The 21,680-nt window shown below is 42.8% G+C and overlaps 1 protein-coding gene across 2 annotated transcripts in view; it reads left to right on the top strand.

Annotated features, from left to right (window-relative positions):
* Window positions 1-21,680, top strand: part of LOC120719022 (polypeptide N-acetylgalactosaminyltransferase 18-like) — a 178,743-nt gene that overhangs the window by 82,185 nt on the left and 74,878 nt on the right. For both annotated transcript variants that reach the window (XM_040007855.1, XM_040007856.1), the window contains exons 2-4: window positions 9,686-9,893; window positions 9,995-10,161; window positions 21,187-21,373. In XM_040007855.1, the coding sequence (XP_039863789.1) occupies window positions 9,686-9,893; window positions 9,995-10,161; window positions 21,187-21,373 (562 nt within the window). The remainder of the gene's footprint in view (window positions 1-9,685; window positions 9,894-9,994; window positions 10,162-21,186; window positions 21,374-21,680) is intronic.

Genomic DNA, 21,680 nt, shown 5'->3' with positions numbered 1-21,680 from the left:
GCTAACTGCAGACAGCAAATTATGAACAATGTCTTGCATCATCTTCTTCAAAGTCCTCAGCTGAATAGACCCTTTCAGACATCTGCTTCATTACATGAATGTTTTTAACCATGACTGTTGTATTTAAAGAAGCCCAACAGGAACACCAGAGGAGGACAATGAGAAACACCCAAAACAGGGATGGCTTTACAGCTGGATGACGCTGATGTTTGTTACCCTCCTCATCTTTTATGACAGTTTTTTCCCTCTAGTTTTAGGGTCAGTGCCACTACTGGTAGCATGAGGCGATACCTGCACCCTACAGAGGTTGCATAGGTAGTCCAATCCTGCAGGATGGCAAATCCAGAAGGTTTGTTGTGTCTCCATTACAGGCAGACAGGCAGTTACTCTAGGAGTGCTGGACAGGGTCGTAGAAGGCCCTTAACCCAGGACATGTATCTGCTTCTCAGGGGGACAGGATCAGCACTGCCAGAGCCACAGAATGACCTCCAGCAGGTCACTGGTGTGAATATCTATGACCATCATCATAAACAGACTCCATAGAGGTGGCCCAGCGTCATCTAGTGGGCCCTGTGCTCTGCCCAGTTGGCATCAGCCATGGAATACCAGACTGAGATGATGATGATGATGAGAGCAGCTTCCTCCTGAGTGTGTGTGACAGGCGAGAAAGGGTATTGAGAAGCATAACATGGCATGACAGTGATAGGAGGCGCATTCATGGACCTCTGAAGTGGACACATTTCAGCCACAAAATGAGGATCTGACATCAGTGTCAATGATAATGCCGGTGCTAGTTAGCTAACAGTGGGAGATTCTTCTTCTGTAGCATCACCGGTAAAACCACACATTACATGCTTTGTGGCATTTGCTCTAAAAAAGATATTTTGTGGTCAGAGGCATGACAAGCTACAAAAAATCAGAGTGCAATCCTGCAGGTATAATGTTTGCGTTAGTGAACAATGTTCCATGTTTGATATGGGAGGCAGTGAACACACACACACACACACACACACTAATTGTGTTATTCTTACAAAATATACATAGCTGTCGTGTCCGTGTGGTCATGTTTGAATACATTATGGTTCAAGTTTGGGTATGATTATATGATATTATATATCTATATATTATATGATTATACCTGCAAATGACAGAAAATGAGCATTAGGGTGAAAAGCAATAAAGCCGGTGGGAAAGTGTCAAAACTCCTAATATTAAATATTAAGTGAAAAAATATTTTCAGCCTCTTTCTAGAAAGCTGTATGGCAGTGAATTTTTATATATATCACCCTTTTAAACTGGCGTTGACCTCCTAGCGCTCTGCTAGACCACGACTCTGTTAATTCGAGGACTGAACTTCATCTCACGATTTTCTTTGGAGTTTTGGGACCTGAAAGAAAACAATGAAGTGGATTATTTGCTTGTTCTGCATACAGACCTTCCAAATGATTTTTAGAGTTAGAAGTAGCTGATTGCATGAAATAAGTGTATGACTGAAATGTGCACCATATATAAAGACTGACACCCAGGTTTCAGCATGCAGTGACAGCGAGCACATGCTCAGCCAACCGCTCATAATGACTGCAACACATCTGTTTTTCAAGTAGCAGCTCCAGCAACACTTCCAACTCATCTTTTTAGGCTCTGTGGTAGTTGGGGTGATTTCTGTTGTTTTTTCTAATTCTCTGGACATATATGTGTGCTGTCTCCTTCCCCCCGCATTCTTTATGCTAAGCTAGACTGAACACTATCCCAGCTTTCGCTCTGTACTACACATGAGATTACTATTGATCTTCTTATCTCACTTGAGGAAATAAAGCAATCAGGTATTTCCCAGAATGTTGAACTACTGTTGTTCCTGAAATCCATCTGCGCTTGAGAGACTGCTGTTCTCCTCCAGTGCCGGGCTGCTCCTCCTCGCGCAGGAAGTGCCAGATATCGTGCGGCGTATCGTTCTGTCTGCGACACCTCCCTCTCCTCTGGAGACAGAGGTTTGATTGCTAAAAATGCCCCGATCTAACAGATGTACGAAGCCAGCAATGCAACAAAATCCACTTGTAAAAATGGCTAACGCGTCTGCGCCCTCTCACTCTGCTGTAGTTCGCTGTAAGTACAGATCTGACTTGTCCAGGTGTGATCCATTAAACACATTATTCATACCTGAGGGGAGAGGAGGAAGACAGAGATCACCATCTGCTCACAGCTTGATTAAATTAATCATGTGTGAACTCTGGCACAAAGGCCCCCATCCCTCCCTCTCTCGCTCTCTCTGTGAGACATCACGCTCTCTCTCTGTCAGTATGTGTCGTTGTATAATAAGCAGCGAGAAACTTCAGGGGAAAAGCTAGTTGCCCTTTACTTTGGGGATCTGCAGATGGGCTCCCGTTTTGCCCCAGCTGGGGGCCACACAACATTTTGCAAATGACTCTTGTGCGAGCATGCTCTTGGCAACACAATCAAACGCATAGCAAGCTACGGAAAAAGCACTTTTTGTGAGTCATCTCTCGCTGTGATACGAAAAAGAAGCCGTCGTGTGGTTTGAAGGGGACTTGGAGTCAATACAAAAGGCAAATGAATTGCCTGTGTTTTCCCTTATGCCTCTTTAAATATTGGAACACAAAAAGCTTTCGCGGGGAGACAATGTTGCGGGGCTTGCAGAGCAAATGAGATTCTCTCCACGAAAACAAATTCTTTCAAATCCTCGGGTGTGTGTGGGCGCATGTTTGTGTTACAAGCGCAAAGCCTGCTGGGATAGGTTCCTGCAAAACAGCAGTGTTTCGGAGCAGAGCTGATGAGCAACTTGAAAGTACACAGAGGATGTGCGGAGGACTAATTGAGTGTTTTTTGGGGGGGTTTACATCCACGCATGGTGTTTTGCAAATCGGGCTCATGTCCCATTTAACATCTTCGTCGGTTTAAGCTGTTTGTATCCCACACAGTCAATGAGGTTGAATGAACACAAGGCTGCTGATTTTACACTGAGATTTAACGCAGAGAATGAAAAACAAGCATTCCAAGCATTTCATTCCCTCAAAATAACAGCTGATTGCTAATAGGATACAATCTCCAAATCCTGAATCTCCTTTTTGTCGTGACATCATTCAATTATTCCTCCCTAAATAAGATCCAGCTCTGAATCATCATCACAACCCTCCAGCAGTTCCACTCCGTGCTAACGGCCCCGTACTTGTGTGCTAATAATAGCGACTCTGTCCTCAAAGACGTCTCCATCACTTTAGTTATGAGCATTCTTCTTCTGTCTCTGGATTATTTTATTCTCCGTTCTTCAGTGGATGTTTTACGAGTCGGCGTTTGGTTGGAAGATTGACAGCCAAAGGCACAAACAGATCCAGACCCAGACTTTGTGCAGCTGTGATATTCCTGGATTTTGTTCGCAGTTCAGTTTAGACTTTAAAATCGTTTTAGTAACTCTTTAGCCCTTTTACTGAATTCCACTTCCCTCTAAAAAACTGCCATCCAACACTTCATCTCCTCATCTACCAGCCGACTGTCAATCAAACCTCAACTGACAGCCCAGCTGGTGAGCTCTCACGGATCGTGCTGTTACCCAACCGGTGTTTGAGCGACAGCAGCGTGCTGGAGGTGGCCACGTTTTCCATCATGCCGAACGAGCACCGCATTTTTACATGACATGATCATCGAAACAGAATAGTGCTTTGGAGTTGTTATGTTTTGTATTTTCAGAAATGATGCCGGTAGCAGCTTTGGTGATGAAGAAACTGTCAGAATGTGTCTGAAGCAGCTTTTAGGAGGCGTTCAGCAGCAGTAATGGGTTGTTGTTGTATTTCTTCCGAACTCTATAGACTGTTTATACAAGATAGATGCAGCCACGCTGGTATCCTCCAGTTTCGTGGCCCTGTTGTGAAGCCTCATGCTGTCTGTTTTGCTATTATCGTGTTGGTTTTGTTTTGTTAAATGTGACGCAGTGAGGAAGAAGGATGGTTGGTAATGACCTTCTTTATCATTCAGGACATCATGCTGTATTGTTTTAAGACTTCAAACTAGCACTAGAGCCCATAAACCGATGCAGAAAGTGTTTACTGAGGTCATAAAGTAAGGGAACTGAGCCTGGCGTTCCCATAGACATCTTTTTCACCTGTAGGTACGTCAGTGTTTGGCTGTCACGGATCTACGAGGCATCCGATTCCCCGACTATAAACTCTTGCACAGTTTTACATTGGGACCTACAGCTTGTCTTTTATTCTGATTAGAGGCAGTTAGAGCGGTTGAGTCGAGGGAAAACCCTTCAGGAGGAAATATTCTGATTAGTTTTAGACCACCGTTATTTTTTTGACCCGACGACAGTTGATGCTGCAGACACTCAGATAAACAAATGTGTTTTTCTAATTATTTTATGTAATAACAGGTTTCTAAATATGTTTTCTAATAACCAAGTAGCCTTTTAAAATGATGATTAGCATTAGGTAACTCAGTGTGCCATTGAAACACACTTGTGAAAAAGCTTCTACATAGGTTCAAATATTCAGTGATTTACTAATAATGATGTCGTTTTGTCATATTTGATTAATTTAATGTAATTTTTCTGTTACTTTACTTTAAATAAAGGAACATTTCTTAGAGACCGCCGCTATATATATATTCACGTTGTTCGTTCGAGCTTCAGTAAAAGTGGATAACAATAGATTTCACATCCAAAATATACAAAATCAAACATTTGCAACCCCTTGTCCAAATAAAAGTGTTTATAGAAGAGAGATTCTATATTTTTGGTATATTGTTTACAGTGATTCTAATCTGGAATAGTCCTGCTCTCAGTCCTGATTGAGGCTGATCTCAGCTCTGATTGCAGAGGTTGTGCTGAGGCTGGAGAGCCGGTCGCAGCGTGCAGCCTGCTGAGCCAATCGTATGTCAATTTTGCATAAAGTGACTGGAGGACAAGGTGAGCCACTTTGTCACCCAGCAGTGCGTCTCATTTCTAATCCATTAGGTTGTAGGGAGTCCAGCTCTGATGCCCTCAGGTTTGCAGGAAGTGTGTGTGTGTGTCATGGTGTCTGTCTGAGCTAATAAAAGTGTGTCTCTCCACAATCTGGAGAGACAAAGCTCAGGGTTTCCTAGTTTACAGATGCCCGGGGATGAATACCTTCTGTCACATCCCTTTTATCCTTGTTCTCCTCATCACTTTCTCTGCCTCTCGCCCTCTCCATCACTCTCCCGTACCTCACTCAGCATCCTGTCGGCACTTCTTTGTCCTCTGTGTTTTGTGCTCTTGTCATCATTATTTTTTGTTCCTCCTGTCTGTTTCTTTCTAGATTCCATTTTATTAGATTAGTAGATGACATTTTCCTCCTTTGCATCACCAAAGCTTCTTTTTAAGGCCATAAATGCTGATTTTCTTTTCAAATTGTGTTACTTCACTCTCATTCTTTTCTGGATTTGTGCATTGTGTTGTGTGTAATTACAGCTGAGCAGATATTGATGTGGCGCCAAGTTCCTACGCCCCACAAGGGTACGACTGGACAAAGTTGCACTGTTTGCTGCAGCAGTGCAGTCATGGCTGCTGCTGGACTCAACAGTGAGCATCATATTTGTGTGCTGACCATCTCACACCGTGTGTTTGTGTTTGTCCGATCTGCCAGTCAGGTCACGTCAAATGAAGCATGAGTGAGACGTATTTTTAAATTCGGTTGAATTTTAAAGCATATTTCTCGTCCCAGCCCAGGTCCAACGGTTTCATCCTGATACCTAATGGCAGCCAGGGTGGCGTTGCCAAACCTGAATAAGCCTGTGTATCCCTCCACGGATATGCAATCACTGATCCATCACTAAAGCCGTCACACTTACAGACAGCACAATGTCCTCCACACACGTGCTCAGGGTGAACCTGCTCTCATTTGTGAAAATCACAGGGTGGCAATGGTGGAACTGCTAGTTCTGGTATTCTATGGCAGATGAGCTCAGGGCCCACTAGATGGCGTTGGGCTCTCTGCCACCTTCATTGACTCTGTTTATGATTTTTGTTGGCTTAAGGGCCCTCTACGGCTCTGTCTATCTCCTGGAATCTCCTCTATGCTCGTGAGACTCTGTAAACATGAGGAGGAGAAAATGTCAGTGGCCTCCACCAGTAAAACCATTCCTGCTTTGGGGGTTGTGACATTGTTGCCCCTCTAGAGCTCCTGTTGTTAATTTCACGAACACCAAAGCAGCTGATACCGATTAACACCCCCTCTGTTACTTAACTGATCAATATCCCAGAACTTTACCTGACTTGATGCTGTTCTCTGATTAAAAAGTGTTCCATTGATGTTTATCAGTCATGTTTAAACAGCATATTTGGTCCTCAGATTTTTCTGTGGAAATCCACAGTAAATGACACACACACACACATTCCCACACTTGTAGTACGCTAAATTTGACTTTAATATTACACTGTCACACGCCGTCAGCACTGTGTCCCTGTTGCACCTACATCATTTGTACAAATATTACACTTGGTACTGTATAATACGCACACGGACACAACCTCAGCATTGTCCCACTTTATTCTCCCTGACGTCTTGTACAGAGCTATGATGTGCCCTCCAGCTGTGCTGTAAAGGGTAGCTTGGTCCAACTGAATTAGTAATGAGGTTTGTCTAACACAGTGCAGTGCAGGTCACAGCACACTCCCTCTGCTCATCTGTTCTCAACCCGAGCACAGAGTACACACACACGGGTTCAATCTGCCATCCATCTTTCTTTTCCCCTCTCCAGCTTTTACTTTTTTTGTCTGTTCTGAAAAGCACAACGCATTAACTAAATGCATCAGTGAATATAAATGGCTGCAAATGAGGTGACTTAAAACTCTTAAAAACTTTGCATGACTCAGAATGCATTTGTGGCCAAGAAAAATGGAACAGCGAATCATTTGTAGTGCTTTTAGGGTGCTTATTATGAGGCTATGAGTGGACTTGGAGGGAGGTGCCATTTCACCCACGAGGGCACTGAGTATGTTATTACCAAAGGGGGAAGTACTGCTGTTCAAAGTAATAAAAAAAAGCCATTTGCCGCAGGAAGGAGGCACTTCACAGTCCTCCACTGAGGGCTGAAAATAGAAGTAGAGATAGTCGGCTGGTTGGAGTCAAAATCTTAAAGTCAAACTGCAGAAACCAAAATTAAACCTGTGGAGTATGTTACTGGGATGTGCCATAATTACCCGTGATAAAAGCATCCCAGTCTGGAGAAAACTCCTGTATTTAAAAAAAACCCATCAGAACATGGGCCAGTCACGATCACGTGATGGAGTTTGTGTTTTGTTAGTCATCCCCTCTAAAGAAAAAGTGACTAAAGAGCTCAACTGAGTTTTTGGACAATTTTTGCACCTCTGCTTTTTTCACGAACATAGAAGTGAATAATTTATCACCTTTCAGGTGTTTGAAAATGTATCACCATCTCTTGTTGGACATTTGTTTTTCCCTTTTCTTTTTACCTCCACAGAGAAGGTTGTGTTTTTGATGCGATAAATGTAAGAGCTCGAAATGTTTTAGTCAATTCTGATGAAACTTAGTAGGGGTGCAGAGTGGGGTGATGTTAGCAATCCTTCAAAATTCAGCTTACATCCACCGACGTCTTCAATGTCACCTTAATAACAAATCACTACATATTGCCCATCACGCCTACATAGTATTCTTGTAATCCCAATAAACCTGTCATGCTATCCTGATCTTGATCAATGCAGCTTTGTTTGTTTTTTTAAATATGAGGAGCAGAGTGTGACCCTCCTCTTTTTCAGGCTTTTTTACATTTGTCTTTGGTTGGGCATCATGTTCGGTCATGTGTTGATAACTTGCCCAATATGTGACTTCAGTTCAGTACAAAATTATCCCAGACATAAAGGATATTGTCTTATTAAATGTTTAATGCAGACCAGTGCAGTTGGCAACGTCGCACATAATTTGGGGGGCAAAGAGACAGTACAACACAATATCTATAAAAGATGTGCAGGCTTCAAATGAGCACGCTCAAAGCTCAGACTTTGACTTGAATTCACTTTCTGCTTGAAACTTAAAAAAGTGGAAAACATTCACCTTCAAAGTAACATTTAAAAAGGAGCTTTTACTTTTACTAAATGATCTGTTTTCTGGTTTGTGTCACACTTTTTCACTCTTGCCGTGAGTAGTTTGCAGACGAGTCACTGTCTTCCACGCAAACCAAGGACGACCCCGTCAATTTGCTGGTAGTCGTTTCACCTGCTGACCGCCGGCAACCACTTCCACAGGTCCAAGAATACACGTGCCGATGCTAAAAACCGATTAGGATCGGGGGATTTTGGCGAGGGCCTTGGTGTCTTTGTAAAGTTTTGTAAAGCATTAAAACCACCAGGTTTTAATTAGTTCAAAATTGGTTTAAAACTAATTTAATTAAAACCACCAGGTTTTAATGCGGCGGCAGACTGGTGCACCCTGAATCCACAATCATAACAAGCTCTTGGGTGATCAGTTGCAGTCGTGATGATGTTTAGTGTTCAATTGGAAGTTGTAGATGAGAACTTTAAGCTTACCAACTTTCCCTTGTTGAGCAGGAGGTACTAAACGTTGTCACCTTGTGTGAAATACAAACCTGGCACAGCACAGTGGGTCCTGCCAAATGTCAAATGTCTTACAGCGTGACAGCCCAACGCTACAGTACGTGGGCTCCATGAAAAGGGGTTTAAAAAAGTGAGTAGCAGGTTATAAAAGTTGACAGCGCTTTGAGCAACTGTCAACCGCTGTCATGGGAAAAGAAAACAAATACTTTTTGATCTTTTTGGAAAATTGAATTAATTCATATTTCTGTTTTTTATTTTGTTTGAGTTTAACTTCAAGCATTCAAACCACTGTGGTGTATATTACACATTCAAGATCGTGACTTCCATGCTGGAGTCTCGTGGCTCGGTGTTGAGTTCATTTTTATGGATTGAAAAAAGTTTTTGTTTATATACTTTCTGTGTTTTCAACACCTTCACACCTGAGTGAGGAGTTCCAGCCGGCCTCAGTTCATGAATATTTCATTCTCTCAGAGGATCCCCATCTTTTGGTGATTCGGACAAACAACAGACCGCTGCATCCAAATTCTGCAGCCTGCACAGTGAAAAGCGGAATACATTAAAGCCTCTTTGCATGCTATATATTTTTTAAATCGATCATTTCAAACCACCAAATATGCCTAAAGCATGTTTTTGGTTGTTACTGTTTTCCACCATGTGCATGTGTGGCGCAGAGGTCCGAGCGGATCTGAAAACCAAATAGTGTCACATTGGGGCACGTTAGAGGATTTGTTTCCACTTCTGCAGAAATGGATCTGCGCAGCTGCCTGATGGTGTTATTTGGAATGACAATAAAAATCCCTGTTTCTTCAATCGCATTTGAGTTCCATCCTTTTTCCCGATGCTGCAGAAATGATTCTTTCAGCCCTCAGTCAACAGGTTTTGTTTGATAACCACATGGAGCGCTTAGACTTGGTCATAGTCATTTCTCCTGAGAAAGCGTAACTCTGTTCCCGTTGGTGCTAGAGACAAAAATTCAAATGGTTTCTGAAAATAAAGAAGATTTACGCTCATATTCGGTTTATTACAGAAGCACAAAGCATTCACAAGGTACAAAATAAGTCCAGGCAGCCTGTGTGATACCTGGGTGATAAAGGGTTAACTGTATAATCCTAGTCATCGACCGCTCCCTCTCTCTGTCCACAGAAACTCCTCTGAAGGATGGGGAAGATGCGGCATCCTCGTCAGACGCAGCCTCAGACCCCGCCTCCTCACTCTTCAACCACTGGGGTCACGACCTTGGCCCTGAAAGCCGAAGGGTTGCCCTCAAGAAGTTCAAGTACTATGGCTACAACGGTTACCTTAGCGACCGCATCTCCCTCACCCGCCCGATTCCAGATTTACGGCCTGACGGGTGAGTGTCGGTTCACAGCTGTCTGCGGTGTTCTCCTTTAAGGATTTAACAGGATGTGATTTTGGCTCACAAAGCTTCTGAATGTTGGCGTTTCCCCTCAGATGCAGAAACATGTCCTACTCATCAGACCTTCCCCAGCTCAGTGTCATCTTCATCTTTGTCAACGAGGCCTTGTCGGTGTTGCTGCGCTCCATCCACACGGCCATCCAGAGGACTCCTTCCCACCTGCTCAAAGAGATCATACTGGTGGATGACCACAGCAACAGCTGTAAGAACCTTAAACCTTCCTCAGCATTTCTTTTTTCATGTCTAGTTCTACTTGCACATCTTCTTCTGCTTCCTTAAGGGGTCACCACATTAGATCATCTTCCTCCATCTCACCTTATCCCTAAGATTCCCCCCTCTTACTCCGACTCTCTGCATGTCCTCCCTCACTACATCCATGAATCTCCCTAGAGGTCGTCCTTTCCTCCTCCTGCCTGACATCTTCAGCATTTCCACTCACCCTCCTCTGCGCATGTCCAAACCATCTCAGCCTCGTGTCTTTAACTTTGTATCCAAACCGCTGAACCGGAGCTGTCCCTCTGATGTACGTGCTTCTAATCCCAGTGGAAATCTTAGCTCCTCCAGCTCGGCCTCCTGTCTTTTTGTCAGTGCCATCATCTCCAAACCAGACCTCAGAGCGGGTCTCACTACAACCTTGTAAACCTTCCTTTTCACTCTTGCTGCGATCCTTCTGTCACAAATCACCCCTGACATTCATCTCCACCCACTCCACCCTGCCTGGACTCTCTTCTTCACCTCTCTTGTGCACTCTCTCTTGGATGGTTGACTCCAGATATTTAAACTCATCCATCTTCACTACCTCTGCTCCTTGCAGCTTCGCCTTTACACCCGTCTCTGTCTCATTCACACACATGTGCTCTTTTGCTTCTACTCTTGCTACAGATCACAGTGTCATCTGTAGATGTCGTGATCCATGCCAAGTTGTATTTCTTCTAATGCTATAACGATGCTTTTTTTCTGGGGGGGTTTCTAATCAAAGTCTTCTTGATCTTTTACTTCATGTAGAACTGGAATTTATTTGGTGTAAAACTGCAGAAACTCGGTCAGTGAGGAAATCCATATTCAGAAAGCTGCAAAGTGTCATTTGCAAACCAATACAGTTCTTGCTTTTAAGAAAAATATATTGCTGCCTCTAGGGATCTGCAAATAAAACACATCTTCTGAGTATAAATTAGTGTGTCTGTATTTATATGTACGTTTCAGAAACAAAGGTCTTCACAGGCCTCTTCTCTGTATGTAGATTAAGATTTTATATGCATTAAATTATTGATTTTTCAGTTCTTCAAAGCAGCTCTTTGGCTGGTTGTAACAGCATCATATGTGTAAGATCAAAGATGCTCAGTCGCAGGGTTATTCTGTGTAAACAGACTCCAATGATAAATCATTAGTTTTCAAGAGGTCTCACGTCTGGTGGAAGAGAATAATGCACGGATAGAAATAAAACAGTATATTTAAAGCTAAAGCCACACTGAAGGCTTACATGATTACACCGTGGCCACAGAAATGAAAAGTCTAAACAGAAGAAGACAGAAAACAGTAGAAATGAAGTGGCGTGGTAGACGGCCGTCGTGAATGACTACAGCTTACAGGAAATAGTATTAAAGGCTGCTAAAAATATAAAAACTACATAAAATAAAACAAAGCACTGTTCTGCTGTCAGTGTGAGAGGAGTGGACTGTTAATGTTTCCAGCTCTCACGCATCCAGCGTGTGGCATTAGCCCGGCCTTTTGTGGACAAAACAGTCATTAAGCTTCTTTTTTAGCTTTAACATTAACCTCCTAGGACCTGGCGTCCACATATGTGGACATCACATTTTGGGTTATTTAGACCAAAATACTCAATTTTTCTCTACAAGGGCCTGATATCCACTTACAAGGACATTATACTGCTACTGTTCTATCAAATTTTTAAACGAATATCCTCATGTAGCTCTTATTTTTCTTAAAAACAAAAATAAGGGAAAAAAAATCTGGTAATTTTGAATGTTTTTACATTCATCGGGCCCCAATCAGCCCAAATATCAAAGAGAAATTAAAAATGCATGCTGTGGAAGAGTTCGGGTCTTAGGAGGTTAAGCTTGTTTCACGTTTCAGCGGAGGCAGACAGACCTGTGAGGCTAATCATGATTGAATCTCTGATTCACCCCAACCAATCACAGCAGATGGCCCCGCCCCTCCCTGAGCCTGGTTCTGTCGGAGGTTTCTTCCTGTTAAAAGGGAGTTTTTCCTTCCCGCTGTCGCCAAAGTGCTTGCTCATAGGGGGTCATATGATTGTTGGGTTTTTCTCTGTATTATTGAAGGGTCTACCTTACAATATAAAGAGCCTTGAGGTGACCGTTGTTGTGATTTGTTGCTGTATAAGTAAAATTGAACTGAACCTGATGCACTTCATCCAGGTTTGATGTGGCGTGAGCTGAAGTTGTGTTTGTGGCTTCCAGCTGTTTGACTTTCATAAAACCCTCAAGCTTCCTCAGAGCCAGCCTGCATTTACACAGCTGGCACAGCAGCAGTTGTTCTTAATGTCTTGCTTAGCAGTGTCCCCTCACAGGGAGAAGGCTCCTGGTTAAAACCTGTGTGGAGTTAGCATGTCCTCCCTGTGCCTGTGTGGGCTTCTTCCAGGGAAATTTCAAACGAATGTGTGCCGACACATCTAAATAAATTCTTTACTTACTGATGATGTCTGAACGATATGAAAACTTTGGGGATTTTTCGCTTTGGTTGAAGACGTGTGATACAGTTCAGCACTGCAAACTATCAGCTTATTCCATTATTCAAACTGTTCGATAAATACTAAATAAAGGAAAGAAAATAAAGTAAAAAATTATAGTGCTTCACAACCGAGGTGCTAAAAAAATAAAGATAAGAAGCTGAATTTTTTGAAAGAGACCACTGAGTAGCTGAGAGGGAGAGAGCTGCTGAGTCTGGATCCACTGCTGCAAAAGCTCCGTCTGCTTCCCCTCTCAGCCTTGTGTGCTGCACAGCTAGCTGATGTCTAGATGCAAAAGTTCACTGATGTCCACAGGTGCTTGTCCATGCACGGCTCTAAAAGCAAAAACCAGAATCTTAAAATGGACTTTGAAGCTAGCTGGGTGCCAGTGCAACTGTTTTAGCAACAGTGTGATATGGGAGTAGTTAGAAGTCTCAATCAGCTGCAGCTTTCTGAACAACCTGCAGACGTTTCAGGGAGGTTTTGGTAAATCCAATGAACACAGATACACAAATCCAAACATAATTAAGTAGAGCCAGGAATAACAATCTCCAGTTCAGAGCGTGGCACGCTGGTAAATCGACTGGATCTTTACGAGCCTCATTCACCCATTCATACAAGCACTTTTTTTCTGTGCCTGAGGTGCTTTCTATCCAACATTAGCACTTCAATGAACACATCAGAGAGCAACTCAGGCTTCACTATCTTGCACAGTGATAGCTTTGCGCACAGACTGGAGCAAATGGGAACTGAACCACCAACCTCCCAAGTGCACAGCCTCCTGAGCCACAGGAGATGTATATTGTCTGCAAGCGTTCATGTGAACATGACAGCTTATATCCTTCATGTGCTGAGTATTAGCTTAATTACCAACTTGAAATAAGATCAAAAGGAAATCTGCTGATTTTCTGACTGACAGGGGCTCAAACACATCTACTAATCCTCTGACCACAGAAGTGCTGTGTATGCAATATGGTCGCTCCACGGATGGTTTGTGTAACATTAAATTAACCCAAAGGTTAAATTTCAAAACTAGTTCAGAATAAAACCATAAATGCCTTCTAGTGGAGGAAGGAGATGATGGCTAACATCCCATTAGTTAGAAGACCGGTTCCAGCATTAAGCCAAAACATCGTTCCCTATTTTATTGTTTACAATATAGCTGCTTCTTCCTTCAGCTTCACCAGAGTCCACAGAGACTCCTGCCTGACCTCATCTGTCAGTCTGTCCATCACCACTGCAAACAAGAAGGGGCTCAGAGCCAATCACTGATGTAATCCCACCCCCACTGTCATCCCATCTATCAGCTCCTGCTCACCGCCATGACACGGTCCTCATACGTCCTGCACCACCTGCCTCACATACTTCACTCCTGACTTCCTGATGCAGGACCACAGTTCCTCTCTTGGCACCCAATCATATGCCTTCTGTAGATTCACAAAGAGCTTGTCTATACTTCTCCATCAGCACTGAATCCAAACATTAGTGCTGTTTCTCAGCATGAGCTCACTCTGCAGCTCACTGATCATCAATTTTCTTCTTAACCTTGCTTCAGCAACTCGTTCTCATATCTTAATGATATTTCTCATGAGCTTTATTCTTCTGTAGTTACTACAGCTCTGCACATCAGTACCATCACACTTCTCCATTCCTTAGCTAACCTTTCACTCTCCAAGACTGTGTTAAACAGACTGGCCCTCTCTCTTAAACATCTCTGTACCTGCACAGGTATGCAGTCTGAGCCTGCCACTTTTCCACTTTTCATCCCTTTCATAACAGCTCTCTCTTCCTCCTCACTGATACTCTGCACTTGTTTATATTATGGCTAAATATGTCCAAATTGAAATGTCCATCAAATATTTTAGTGTTGGACTTCACTACAAGTCTTTCTTTCTCTTTTTTTGTTTTTACATCCTTTTATGCTGCGCTATGTTCCAAAGACACAACTTTAACTCTAAGACAAACTGTATCAGTTTCCAGTTTTTGTTGTGTTTGTTCAGTTTTCACATCGGTTAATAGAACGAGCGGATGCTTCAGTTCATCCAAAGCAACAATAAGACAGACAAAGTTTTTGACACGGTTTAGACTCTATCAGCATTTAAAGAATGAATTCACATTAATGTCATTTACACCAGGGGTAGGTGAAATGCATCCTTCTGTTATATGAGTTACTGATGATTAAAAAAATGTGAATCTGTCAGGGTGCCAGGAGCAGCAGCATTGTTCTGCAGCAGTAGTGCCACAGCAGGGTACACAGGGTCAAATGCAAGCGGTGTTTTTAATGGAGGTGTTAAATAAAAGTACAACATAGCTGTTTAACTCTTCAACAACATTAATAACTAAAGTGACTTATCCTTGTAACAGGAGCTGCACAATATTGTCCCATAATAAAGGTGAAAAATCATTTCTACCTGGGATGTATCTCACTCTCTTTCTATCACATGGAGTGCAGCTGGCACATTCTGCAGCAGAGTCATTTGTTTAATTTTGGGTCGCACATCAACAGCTGCTCGTATCACCTCTAGCGTGTCTATAGTTGTACTCGACAGTGTGTTTTTCCCTCAAGTTTGTTGTTTCCACCTTTAGCAGTTTAATTTTCCTGATGAAACTTGACACAAAATTTCTGTCATGCAGAAATTTTTTACAGGATGTTATCGTGGGTGGTAAAAAAACAACAAAAAGCTGTAGCAATATGTAGTTATTTATTTATTTTTATTTGTTTGTTTTTATGTGTATTTTATTTTTAAAGTGTAAATTTGCTAAAAGGATTAATAGAGTGACAGGATATATTAGCTAATATGTAGCTGTTGTGTTTCCAAAAATTAAAAAAACAAAACCAAAAAGAAGAGTGAGGACTGATGAGGGGTCGGTTAGCTTAGCTTGTAATAGACTGATGGAAACCTTAAGAGCAATATGCAAGTTTTCTAATGAAACTTCAACCTCATCTTAGGCTGAGGCTAATTTTAGCCACGTGAAGCTGCAGATTTCATCTTTGGTCCCAAGTGGCAGCAAAATTTCAGCTCAACCAACTTGTTGGAATGTTTAATGGTTCAAACACCGAGTGAAACGAAAAGAGCCAGCCAAATGAAGAGCTAGTTAAAGTCACTCCAGTTTGATGAAGAGCTTATCTTCACATTATAGGACAGAGATCCAGAGTTGAATAACTGCAGCATGCACTGGCACCTTTAGTTGAGCTACAGCTTCGACTGGTCCACGTTTTATGTCCCACGTATATTCTGCCTCGGATGGTGCACGAAATCAGGACACGTGTAGGCATTAGCTGCATCACTGGTGCATGAACACAAAGTCAGACTTATTACAGCAGTCACAGGCAAAGCCTGGATGTGGCTTGTCTATTAGACTTCCAGTGTTAATAATTGCATCACGTACAATGAAACATATTTCACTGCTGCCAAATCTATAATTACCATTATGAGAAATCTGTCCGTGCACCCAACGCCTGCAGATTTTATGGGTCTGCCACTGCTCCTCTGTTCTTCAATAATACAATATATCAGAGTTTAGTTATGGTTGCTGCACGGGGTTGAATGCTGATTAGTAGAGCAAGCAAGGGAATGAATACGTTTAACATTTACCTCAAATTATTCTCTCCTAATGCGTTACAAACGTTCAACTTAGCAATTCTTTGGGAAGTAGCTCATGATTTAATGTTTTTGCTTTGGAATGAGTTACAGCTGCGTGGAGGTAATTTATAATGAAGGCAAGTGATGAAAGATAACTGAGTAAAAGTGCAAGATCATTAATGCTGCTTATTGATCATGCAGGGTGTAATTATGACAAATGAGGGTCAACTGAGGCCAGATGAAGGCAAAAGTGGAAATGCAGGCACGCTCGCTAAGTGTTGCCACCAGAATACTAAATTAGACTTGAGAGGCTGTGTTCATATCACTTCAGGGGGCTTATCAAAGATCACTGAGCCATGCAAACCTCCATTAATGGCACAATGACAGTACTTTGAATCTTTTTGAAAGCTTTATATGAATTCCATTATAAATACAGTGCTGGGAAAAAGTCTTCAGCCATCCTTCTTTGTGTTTTGCTTGGAAAACTGGGAAATAGGTGCAATAATGCATTGAAACATATGAACATACATGGAAATACAGTATAAAAGGCATAAATGGAGTAAAATTATACCAGAGGGCCAGCTCCTGATTGATAGAGCAGTACACCAGAACTCTACGATCGGGCAGACGTGAGAACTGTCTGGATTGACCACAGGAAAGCCTGTAAGTCAATGCTCCACACATGGTTACTGGAGTGCTTTTCACTGCACTGATGACATTTGTCTAGAAGTGACTGGAGGCCAACTTTTAACACACGAGTGCAGACTACACAAAGATGATGACTGTTCCTGCTGCTGCTCTGCATATCGCTCAGCTCAACACTAAAAGTAGATGTGAATATAGATTATGGAGTGGAGTGACCATCAGTCACCTCCGGTGCATGGATGACATCAAGCTGTATGCCACGAATGAGCGAGACATCGACTCGCTGATCGTTTAGCATCCGCAAATACGTCAGGAAGATTGCCCCCTGAGATGAGCTACTCCAAGAATCCCCCAGGCAGCTGAAGACAGATGGTGATGAGGGACAGGACAACGATCATGGACAACTAAGTATCTGTATGAGATGTACCATCGACAGACAGAGGAAATGACTGGCATCCAGAAATCCTACCACTGTCATGGCCGAGGCCGCCTCAAAAGAGAAAAGACTGAAATGCTGGACGCCGAACAGCACGTAAGTAGTCTTAGAGACAACGTTTATTTTCTCAGTAAGTGTTCATAAACAGGGAACTGGAATGTGCGTTTAACAAGTGCAAAATGCCACAACTAAACCAAAGGGGTTTTAAGCAGCCTGGGCTAAGTAAGCAATCTGGTGTTGGTCAGTGGAAACAGCAGTTCCGGAGATTGGGCTTGAGGGAGAGTCAAACTGGGTCCGGGGTTAGGGTCAGAGTCATTGCCGCGGGTGGTCTGTAGTGGCGTGGAGGGGTGGGTGGTCCGGGTGAGTGGTCCGAAATTCCTGGCGTTGAGGCAGGCAGGTGAGTCGGGTGAACAGCCCGTGGGACTGTCAGGTGGTCCGGCGTCCGGATCGGAGCTCTTCGGTGGAGATTTGTGTCTGGCAACTTGGTGCGTGGTAGGGTTAGCTGAGAATCTGGCGAAGAGAGGTTGAGTGCGCTGGCTTTATGAGTCCCCGGCTTAATTACCCACAGGTGCGAGCAATCAGCAGAACACTGAGGCCCCTCCCAGGGGTGGAGATGCCGACTCGGAGGGAGACACCCTGGCACACACCCGGACCATGACAACCAGTGTCTAGAAAAGGCTGGCTTAAAGGACAGAACATGGCAGCACCACAACAGGACCTAATAGGCAGGTCCATAGAGGCAGGAGTCTACCACAGCTGACAGGATCTAAGTTGCAGACTATGCACAGGTCCCCCATTCAGAATAAATGAAGAATATAAGCTGCAATCTGAGACTGTGTAAGCTGAGGGGGACAACACAGTGGTTGAATGTGGAGAAACGACAACATCTTGTGGAACTGTGATTTCTAAAAAGGACAAGCAGCTGCTGGCTAATCAGCAAGACGTGGTGGCTGACAAGGAACAGAAGACTGTTCTGATAGATGTGACAGGAACAGCAGGAAGGAGGGGAACGAAAAAATCAAGAACTACCAGAGGCTGAAGAAACAACTCGAGGAGATCTGGACGAGTCCAAAGTGGTCTTGGTGGTAACAGGAGCTTTCCGATCTATAACCATGAAACCAGGAGAGTGGCTTGAACAGATTCCAGACGCAACTTTTGATGCTCTCGCCTATCCACGGCATAGTTCGCATTTGTGTCCTCAATCCAGCATCATACACAGTGGTTGGTATGTAATGCACTCTGTGCAGAAGTACGACAGTGATCTCCAAAACATACTGGCCTTGCACATCTAATATATTAAAAAAAATGTTTTTGACATAAGAAGTGTTTTTGTTAATCGGACTTTAAGAAGATTAAGATTAATCTTCATTAATCTTATATTATTCAAATGTAATGTTAGCAAACCACAAATCAGCCACAGATGATCTGATTTCACTGCCAGCTTACATCAGCTGATACGCTACACGTCCAACTGGCAAAGCTCATGGAAAATTGCTGCACTTGTTCAAGCTGCTTTGCAACCCCCCTCCAATGAAAGGGTCCTGATGAAACATAATTTTCCTTACAATGAGCGTTCAAAGGAGCTTGGAAAGAAAAGAGACTGGATGAGCATTAGACTCGTGGGAATTGATGGGATGAGTTGATTTAGTAAGTATATAATTAAATTAGTCAACAGTAATTTAGGTATCAGGTTAAACTGTCTATATAATTATCATCCAACATTTATAAGCCACATTATTCTCAATATTACAGCTTTTTCTGCTGTTCAGTCAAAACCTTTTTTCTTTCTCTTTGTGATATTGTATAGTCTTGAATATAAACACATGTTGATTGATTTTCTGTTGGGCGATCATCAATCCATCATTCATTTTGATCTCAAAATTCTCAGTTCAATCACATAATTGATTTTTTTAACAGCGTAAAGTAAATCAGGGCTCTTCCTCTTCACTTGGCTATATTTTATATGAAAACAGGTTGCATGGTGTGGGCCGGGCTAATTGGGCTTGGTGGGCTTGATTTAATGATTTCATTTTTTTTTTCTTTTTTTTGAGTGCTTAGAAGTCATGGCATATGTACATATAACACAGTAAGGTGCTTTTCAGATCCTCCCAACTCCTGTTGTAAATGAGCCCATCTTTCTTCCAGGTCAGCAGCAAACTGTGGCTCATTAAAAAGAAACAGAGAGACTAGAGAATCCAGGCTGATGGTAATAATGAATAGAAAAAGAAAAGCAGCAGCCGTAGCCTCCAGGCAGGATTACAACACAGAAAAATCACAACCAGGAAATGAAGACGTCTGCTGTTCCACTGCGGGCAGATGGCATATACGTGTGCCGTAAATATTCTGTGCATGTTTCTGTCTGTGTGAATCAAGGTCTGTGTGAAGTCACTCAGGAAGAAAAAGGGAGGCAAGAAAAAATGAAAATGGCTCCAGGGCTGGAAAAGTGAACATAATGTGAAAGAGCCTTAACTCACTTACCGATCACAGCGAACGCACGATGGATAGCCCTCGACCTAGAAACACAGTCGGACCAAGAATCATAAAATACAACGAATTTATTTTTCAGTGAGATCCAGAATGACTGACTGAGTCCATAAACAGCAGAAACGTCATTAAAGAGACCCAGACGAAAAATGATATTCTTATAGGCTACAGGACCAGGAGGTTTTTTGAGGTCCGACTCTGATGTTGAATGGTCAGGCCTGGCTAGCCGTCAGTTCTTCTAAAGAAAAATGTTGGATTGTTCCTTCTGTGCAAAACTGAGGTAACTATTTCCCTTTGGCACAGGGGCCTTTTGTTTCTTCAGATTGTTGCCACAGAGTTACAAGCATGCGATTGTCTAAAAATCACCTCATTCAAAGATGGTAGGCTTGCAAGATGCACATCAAGGGTGCTGCTATACTTGCTACTGGACTACGTTTGAGGTGCGTTTGGATCAGCAGCCATTGTCAACTCCAGAAACTCAGTCACACCACCAGGATCGACTGTCTCGGTCACAGCTGCTGTAAATATTTCAGATAGGAGAGGCTCCACTCTCCGACCATAAACTACACCTGTGACGAAATATCATCATTACTTTTTGTTCTCATCTTTTTCCTTGAGAAATACTCAAGTCTCAATTTTATGACTTTAGGCGCAAATGAAATGCTTGGACTGAGCTCCAACATCATCACCATCCTGCTGTTTTGCATACTAACAACTCCCTGTGTTCTTCTAGTAACATCAAATACCTCTAATCTGAAAATACTGGCCTTTAAAAAAAGGCACTACAGGTTAGTGAAGGGTTTTTTTCACAGTCAGGTTAATATCCATGTAAAGTTGTGATTGCAGTTGGCATGACTGATATACTTTTTACTGGTCCCAGCATAAGGAGCCATCAGTTGGGTTGGCCATGATGTCATCAGTGTTTTCTCCAGAACAAACAAACATACTCTGTGTGAGATTGGTACTTTGTCTCTTTATTTTTATTCTGAATTATAAAGAGAACAAAGTCCGAACTATGACGAAACAATCCTTGTCCAAAACCAGTATGTGCACATATTTGTCCACACATACCTGAAAAGTGTATCTCAGCCACTGACAGTGTCGTCTCATTGTTCTTTCCGTCTTATACAATTAGACCTAATGGTTCGGCCATATTCAAGACGGTGTTCTCAGCAGCGCTTCCTTCCTGCTGCTCATCAGTTTAACTCAGCCGGTGTCTTCCTGCACTGCCTTTCTTAGCATGTGGAATTATGTCAATACAGCATGTGTGAGCTTTTGTGGAGTATTGTCGATTAGATCAGTCACACAACAGATGTCAAAGATCCTACTTCTGCTAACAATATGCTTAAATCTGTGTGTGTCTCTCTCCAGTGGAGCTAAAGGAGCATCTGCAGAACTTTGTGGATGAGACCAATGCTCAGCACGGCCCGGGGTTCATCAAGGTGGTCCGCCATGATAAGCAGGAAGGACTGATCAGGTCCAGAGTGAGCGGCTGGAGGGCAGCTTCTGCCCCTGTTGTCGCTTTGTTCGACGCACACGTGGAGTTCAACACTGGATGGTGAGCAGCTTTTTTCACTTAAAGCAAGCTCCGTGCAGCTGCTGGCTCACGCTGGCAGCGAGTGTAGTTTTAAGGACATTTGCAGCCAAAGACATTGTGAGGTCCACAAGAGAACAGGATTCTCTCAGCATATAGCACAGGGCCGATGCTAATGGCATATAAATAACAATAACAACTTTTCAGAATCTCCTCTAAAGAATGGGATCATGCAGGTGCATTTGCAACACCAGATTTGCACCAATTCAAGCTGAAAATAGTTCCCAACAAATGGACAGTTTACTCCTGCTTTCAAAGATCCACAATGGCT

Source organism: Simochromis diagramma, unplaced genomic scaffold (assembly GCF_900408965.1).
Source record: "Simochromis diagramma unplaced genomic scaffold, fSimDia1.1 OVJJ01000545.1, whole genome shotgun sequence".
Classification (NCBI taxonomy): Eukaryota; Metazoa; Chordata; class Actinopteri; order Cichliformes; family Cichlidae; genus Simochromis; species Simochromis diagramma.
This window is presented reverse-complemented; position numbering and strand designations above follow the sequence as displayed.